Genomic DNA, 7941 nt, shown 5'->3' on the forward strand with positions numbered 1-7941 from the left:
ATTAAAATGAAAGCATATGAAAAAATATGTAAATATGAATATATTTAATGAAAAAATAAATAGGTGAGAAAGATTACATACTAGTTCATATTTAGATAAAATTATGAAATAAAGATAAGATAATAGTCACTTATAAGACAATAAGACAATAGATAAATATTATAGAATGTTCGATAATATAAACAGATATAGACAAAAATCTGATTTTAAAGGAGAGGATAAAAATAAAAGTTCAAAAATCTTATCTCAAAGCAAATTATTACATTGAAGATATGTCCTTCAACTGCAATAGTAAGGGAGAATAATATCAAAAGGTGATTTAATACTGCTAAATGGATAGTACTGAGATTTTCAGCAGATCAGTTAAATAAATGAATATCACATCCCACCTATTTGAATTTAGATTTCCAAACTATAAAAAAGCCAGTTACTGTTAAAATGACATTAAAATTTATTTCTGGACCTCTTGAGAATAAAGTTGGTTTTCTGTGAATTGTAAAAAGAGATATTGAACAATGTATTAGGGAGTTAAATTCAGGCAGAATCAGAACTTCGCTTTTGATTAACCAGCCTGAAAATGACTTTGATGGCAATTTTTGATGAATTTTTCATCTGATCGCTGAAGAAGGCAATGATATAATATTTCCTCCAATGTGGATAAGGCAAGTTCTAAATGTAAAAAATTTTGTTCATCCCTTTGCCATAATTCTACTGTTTAAAGTCCCTCTCTCCTTAATTTTGTGATACTGGCTTTTGAAATTATTTGTCTCTCATACACCTATATGTGTATATTAATTCATATGTATGAATGTAATATTTTAAAGTCTCTTCAATATTACTAGAGTTTATGTAATTATTTCTAAAAAGTCAAATTAGTATTCTTATTAGTTTAGAACATGCAAAACTTAATGCTCTAAAGGAATTTAATAAAGTCTATATGACTGCTTCCAGGTGAGATTATATCAAGTTCACAGAAAAAATAATGCTTCATAATATTGTTTTAGAATAATTTGGAGAAAAGAACACCAATGTTGTGAAATATTTTTATAGATGGCAATTAAAAAAATGAGGGCAATCTTAAGAGAGGCACAGTTCTTATGTCTTTTCATTTTCCTAGAAACTGCCATCTCTATTCTCTGCTTTTCAAATTACTTAATACTGTTATGACCTATTAACATAGAGACCATCTAAACTCTATGATGTGACTGTCAGTTTAAAGGGGAGGGGCATATTACTAGCATAATATAATTCTTCAGATGTTAAATTTAAGGTACTAGAGAGGCAAGATATTAGATTGGGCAAGATTGCAAAATTCATAACATCTGGAACAACCACAGAGACTTAACTGTATTTATTTATTTGTTTATCTATCTGTTTATTTATTTATTTATTTACATATCTTACTTACTTATTTATTGGAACTGAACTTTTAGTTCAAGTGTGGGCTTAAGTCTTCCTAGCTTATTGCCCTTAGATAAGGACATTTACCTCCTTGAGCTTCAGAATCTTTAACTCTGTATTGTCCTGTAATTTGTGAAAGTGTTCTGTGAATTGGAAATTTCCCTATAAACAGAACTTATCAGCATTAATTTTGGTTTGTGTAATTATTTTTTTAGTTGGCTGACCTGAAGCTAAAACACTCCTAGGGAAGCAAGCACGATTTTCACATAAGCAGTGCTGTACACCAATATTCTCAACAAAATATAAGGGCAATTCACATAAAATCACAAAAAGAGTGTTCTAAACTTGGTACTGTTTTATGATCTTGAACCATTTTCATTCCCTGAAGAAAATATTTACAAAGCTCTTCAATTGGTCACAGAACTGGAAACCGCAATTCTAAATATTGATACAAACATCTAACGAGCCTTAAAATTTTGAAAAGATTTTTTAAAATGCTGCAGTGAATATTAAAGAATTTATGAAAACTCGGCAAAAGATTGGGTTGGCAAAAGATCATCCAAAAACATAAACATAAATAATGAAAACCAAGTAATACTTCTAAATATTTTGAGCAATGAAAATAGTGACTTTGGGCTAATTTAAAGGAGAAGGTCGATTGCTTTAGATTACAGTACGGACACCGACAAAAGTAAAATTTATTTTGTTTTTCCTAAATTTTCATTAACATTTTTTTGTGAAAATATGTGAAATAAGTATTTTTATGACTTATATTGACCTATTTCTTTAGTATTTTTTTTCATACTGGTGGACTCCTTTTATGCAATTTTCTTCTGCGCGAAAGATGCGTGGAATGGATAATCTGTGTAAATCGAGGGATGAATGTAATTGGTTTAGTTCTTTGTAGTTTAGGGTCCTTGTATAGTACCTGATACCTATGTGGTGCTCAAGAAACAAAGAAGTCAACAAATAAATGAGCAGAAGAATGAATGGATAAGCCATTCCGTCTATCCCAATAACTCTAAAAGATAAAGCTCTTCTTAAATTCAAAAAGCAATATACTTTCCTCGAAATATGTAATGGTTTCAGAAGAAAAGTAAAATTAAGAGGAAAACATCTAAATTGGCAGAATATTATATAGATTTGTAATTTAGGAGATGCCACTCACTGAGAGTGAAAAAGCAGAAATGGATATGCAGAGTAATTAAGGAAAATGCCCACAGCTGAATCAGATTTATAAACAGTAATGTGAGCTCTAACTTACCTGTTTGTCTCTCTCAGCAGACTGTGAACCAGGCAGCATTCCTTGTTTACTGTTTACTCCTAGGGCATAATAGCCCAGGGTGACCACACAATAGAAATTCAGTAGATGTTTGTCGAACGAGTAGAGAGGCTTATGATTTTTAGATGCCATAGCAAATACATATTTACTTTAAAATGCCATTTGTAATATATGCTTTTATAAATCATGTAAGATTATGAGAGGGTTTATAAAAATGAAATTTCTTAAGTCCTTTAGGATCTTGTGCCAAATTATCTTGAAACCAATTATAAATATTAAAAGCCACAAGTATCATTAAACTATGATGCCCCGGTCATTATTTGACTAGCTAGCTTATCTAAGCTATCTGAAAGATTGTTAACCCATTCCTCTGAGAACCTAGTGACATTTCTGTTACGTACATTTTTTAAAATCTTTTTTTACCGGCAAACAAATAACTAGCGAAAACAGTTGTGACGCCACAGTTAACTTTCCAAAATAATTATGATCAGTGTCCCCGTGTAACACATGACTTGTGTGTTAATAAATTCAAGGGAATGCAACGCCACTATTAGTAATAGCTTTTTATTCGGAGTCCTCATTTTCCAGATAGGTCACATTAAACACAGCCATTAAACAATAGCATTGAGATAAATCCATATAATGTATGCTGCTTGTGTTGTTGTCCTTGGTGCAGCTAGGAACCTTATGGAGGGATGGAGCTGATAAATGGGAATAGCCAACCTGCAAAACACCGGGGCCAGGGAAGTCAGACTTTTTTTGGGTCTCATTCAATTATGTTTCGAACCAACACATCTTGATAGCCAAAACTCTCATTTGAATTAACGCTCTGATAAATGTTGTCTGTTGTCAAAAGAATATAATTAGACAATAACGAGTGGGCATATATTATGTCAGACCTCAGTCTACCTGTTGATCTCAGCAACTTCTCCTCCATTAGGCAACACACAGCTTTTAATCTGGTTCTAATAAAGCATACTGCTCTATTACTATATGACATTTTTTTTTTCTTTTAATGGTGTCATTTTTTAAATTGTGCAGGACCTGGATCCTTTAAAGGATGTTTTATAAGATATCAGCTAATGTAGAAAAACAAAACAAGCCAATTTTCCAACCAGGAATTCAATTAATTTATGGAGTAGTAAGCCAATATTTGCATATTGCCTACATTAAGGATGTCAGGTTAAGAAATAATATGAAAGCATTCTTTGAAATTGCGTGATATGTCTCTTTAATGTTTACTTTGGTATAGGTTAACTAACACTGATTCTCACTATTTTTAACTTGGATGAAAAGATCTTTTTTCATCATTAACATTGAATGAAAAGACTCTTCTGTTACTTTTTTTTTTTTTAGTTCATCAGTAAATAATTTTTAGAACTTTGACTCTCTCATGAAATTTTCTATGAATTCTTTTTCTGTGCTGGACTTCAGTTTTTTAAAGACCTAAAAGACAAAGTTTTATCAAATTATTCATTTTGAATGTGTGGAATTTTGTTTGAGGGGTTAATAAATGGAGGATGTGAATTAAGACAATTTTTTTCACATTCTGAATTATGCTGAAACCCCTTGAAATATCACAATTTGATCATGCATCACCCCTTAGAGCAAGTTGCTCCCCAAAGTGGTGATTTTGGCATTTCATAGACTTCCTCAGAAGCCAAGCACCAGAGGTCTGTGATAAAGGCAGTTGCCAGCCAAATAAGTAAAAGCAAGATTCCCTCAACTCAACTGTAAAAGCTTAGGGTCCTGACTGCTGAATTACCACTAACTTGTAAATAAATAATCACTATTAAATACAGGTAATGAGTTAAACAGCTAACACTAGTAAATCACTGGTGATGGAGAGCCTAAAGGTAAATCCCTCACACATTGGCACAACCAATTTTTAAAACCTTATAGCATTTTAATGTCTTCAGACACATGTAATAAATTGAACAAATGGTTACTCAAAGTTAAGACTGTTTTAAAAATAACCCCTACTCTCTTTGTTGGTTTCATTTACACACTGCCTTAGATTTTACTAAGTGGCTATCTGTCTAGTCAGAGAGAGGCAACACTTGGTAAGACTAAATGGAAATCTGTTTTCCATCAAATTCCTGCTATCAAGCTAAATCAACCTGTAGTCTCCTGGCAAAAAATAAAAATAAAAAAAAATAACGTCATATAACAGAGACAACATGTTTCAGGTACATAAATTGTCCAAAATATAGAGTCGATTAGGTTTCACGTGTACAAGATCCTTTCTCTTCTAATTTAAACATTTACAAATAATAAGAACCAAGAGTAGAGCTTTGGAAAGGCTGTAACTAGGAACCAGATACAGTTCTCGAGAGAATAAGGCTGATGGGAGTCGTCCACTCTTCCTTTCAAAGCAGTTTTGCAAACGAGGTACAGTCTACAGTCTTGACAGCATTTGACGGAAATATTTTCAGTTGAATTTGTTGAAGTTTAACATTACAAAACTTAAATCAGTTCAATGTTTGTTTTTGCTCTTGTTTTTGTGTTTAATATAAGGATTTTATGACATTTACGCTTTTTCTACACTGGCTTGGTGGCCAGAAAAGAAGGCACAGAATTCTCCACCAGTTTGCAAATAATACATTTTTCTGCTCCAGTGCACAAACAGGCTTTATTTAACTCAGCACCCCATTTTCTAAGGTATGGGCTGGAAGCTGTTTGTCATGAAGCTGTTAAAATGCCAAAAATTTTAAACGCTGAAGGAAAATGTCAATCAAGGCATTTTCCCATCTGCTGCTACTTCTGCAAGTGCTAATTTTATTTTTCCCAATTCCTGAAATTTGAGGTTTCCTAGCCTCATATGGAAGTAAGTTTGAAACTTGCTAAATGTCACAAGAAAAGGTGCAACCAAACAAAGGAATAGAGGTATGCTGTTCTCAAGGGACACCAATCAAAAGAGGCAAAAGAGCACTGAGAAAAAGGAAAAATATTTTGTTAAGACCCAGACCTCTTGAAAAACACTACACGATGCAAGTAACCAGTGCTGGTACCACACATGCATTAAAGCATTGTTCATGGTTTTGAAATAAATGGGAAACACGCATCTTGAACCACTTAACATACTTTTGAGAACCAATTGACAGTATGATATCTACATAGGCAGAAGCTGCATGTTATTGGGAAAACATGAAGAAGTGTCAGGTATTGGTACAGATGTAATTCTTGTGATTTAGCATGACTTTAATAAAAGCTTCTACAAGGACTTGCACATAACCATGACTGACAAATGTATTTTTCGACCTTTCAGATAGCTCCATCAGCTCATTCAGACACATTTTGAACAGATTATGTACTGTAGTACTTGGTAGACTATACATTTAACGAGAGACTTTGCTCTGAGGCACTGCTTCCGACACTCCATGGGGAAAAGGAAGCAGGAAAAAACAAAACTCATAGAGTTCGACAGCTACCGAGGCAACACTTGCCATTTACAATATAAGCCCAAATATTTTTGCAACACAACTATATATTAATTTAATAAAATACACAATATAGCTCTTATACACTCAACAATTTGGCTCATATGCACTGAATCTGCAATAAATCAATAAAAATATGTCATTTGATGTAAACACATTGAATCTTCTTACATTTGCACATTTAAATGGTCATGTGATTTGTGGATGTCTAAGACATTTTCACTTTCCTGAGCTATTTTAGTGTCCACAAATGAGTAAAACATATTAATCATGTTAATTTTCTCTGAATGTTATCACTCAGTGATAAGTAGCTTTCAAAACTTTTGTAGGTCAAATTTAAAACATATCCATCATTATTTATATGTTTGTTGGACACTAAAATGCTAAAGAGGCATTTTAAAACTTTAAATTTTCTTCTCCTTTAACGAAGTGAATTAGTCTATGTGTGTGCAGGACAAAATGGACTATATCTTTTTACACTTAACTTTTATACGACATGAGGTGTCTTACAAATGACCGAGTTTGTTTTTATTTATTTTTTAAATTTTTTTCGACTAAAGACGTGGAATGTTCTTTGTGTTTATATGTGTGGCAGGTAACTTTATACAGAAATGTTTACCACAAATATGTGTTAATGTTTGGTGTAGCTTGGACTACTGCAAGGTCTTTTCGGGACTTTCAGTAGGAGCCTGTGATGACTGCTCGAAATCCACCACAGATCACAGAATTATGACCCTGCTTTGTATGGGGTTTATAGGTAAACAGTTAAGTCAGCATAAATCACGGAGGACAGTCTTAGAGTGATCAGAAATACTTCAACTCTCACACCGCATACCTTCCTAACAGATTGTCAAAAGGTAACTCGCCTCCTCATCCTCCTTCATCTTCTCTCCTCTTTCTTCGCTCTCTCTTTTCCTCTTTTCTCTTTGAGCATCATTATTTCTGTCCTAATATAAGTTTGGTCGAAACAAAACCATTGTTATCTCTGAAAAAGAAACAGCAGTGAAAAGAACATACTTGTGGGCACTTCAGATGTTCACTAAAAGCCTTAAAGTAGCATTGGTCTCTCTTCATCCCTGTGTCCCGGGTTGTCACCAGGAGGGATCATATTTAAATCAACAGAAGAGACAAGAAAATGCCAATGCTTTCTTTCTTTCTTTCTTTTTTTCCCCCCTTCACTTTCTCACAGCCACAGGGTCATTTCCCCGGCAGTCCTGCAAAAGCTTATCAATTTCTCTCACGACCTCCTCGGCATCCACCGACTCTCGGCCCCGATCCCGGGCGGGGTGGTCCAGCTGCTCGAGAACGGCGCCCATCTCGCTGGAATCCCGGCTTGCTCGAGAATGCACATCCGCGAAGACCCTCGCCATCTGATCCGAAGCCGTGAAGGGAGGGTCTCTTGGTTGCTTACTGGGCGACAGATACTGACTGTCAGTGGGCAAGTACTGGCTGCTTGCTTCTGCCAGGGCTCCTGGTTTTGCCTCACAACCATCCAGAGAGCCTTTTGTTGAGGTGCAAGGCTCGATGCATGCCTTGGTTGGGCTGCTTGATGCTGAGGGGACCTCTTGGAGGAGAGGGCTCAGGGCACGTTTGGCTTTTAAGTAAGGTTTAACATTGGCAATGAGAATAGTGTGCTCTCGCTTGTCTTTTCCAAATGTACAAAAAGTCTTTTTCCCAGTGGGATTCACAGTTTCGTAAGTCTCAGTCTCAACATTAGCTTCGACTGTGGGTACAAAGAGATTTGTGCGGTAATCTGCGTTTTCAGCCTGATTGGCTGCAGGGAACTGTGGCATCCAACACCTGTCAGAATGACCAAGC

At 34.7% G+C, this 7941-nt stretch overlaps 1 protein-coding gene across 1 annotated transcript in view; it reads right to left on the reverse strand.

Annotated features, from left to right (window-relative positions):
- Window positions 1-3231: 3231 nt before the first annotated feature.
- PCDH17 (protocadherin 17) overlaps window positions 3232-7941 on the reverse strand; it is a 92226-nt gene continuing 87516 nt past the window's right edge. Inside the window, exon 6 of the mRNA XM_006914940.3 lies at window positions 3232-7940. Coding sequence (XP_006915002.1) covers window positions 7299-7940 — 642 coding nt within the window. The 3' untranslated portion in view covers window positions 3232-7298. The remainder of the gene's footprint in view (window position 7941) is intronic.

This window comes from Pteropus alecto, unplaced genomic scaffold (genome assembly GCF_000325575.1).
Source record: "Pteropus alecto unplaced genomic scaffold, ASM32557v1 scaffold35, whole genome shotgun sequence".
In the NCBI taxonomy this organism is placed as follows: domain Eukaryota; kingdom Metazoa; phylum Chordata; class Mammalia; order Chiroptera; family Pteropodidae; genus Pteropus; species Pteropus alecto.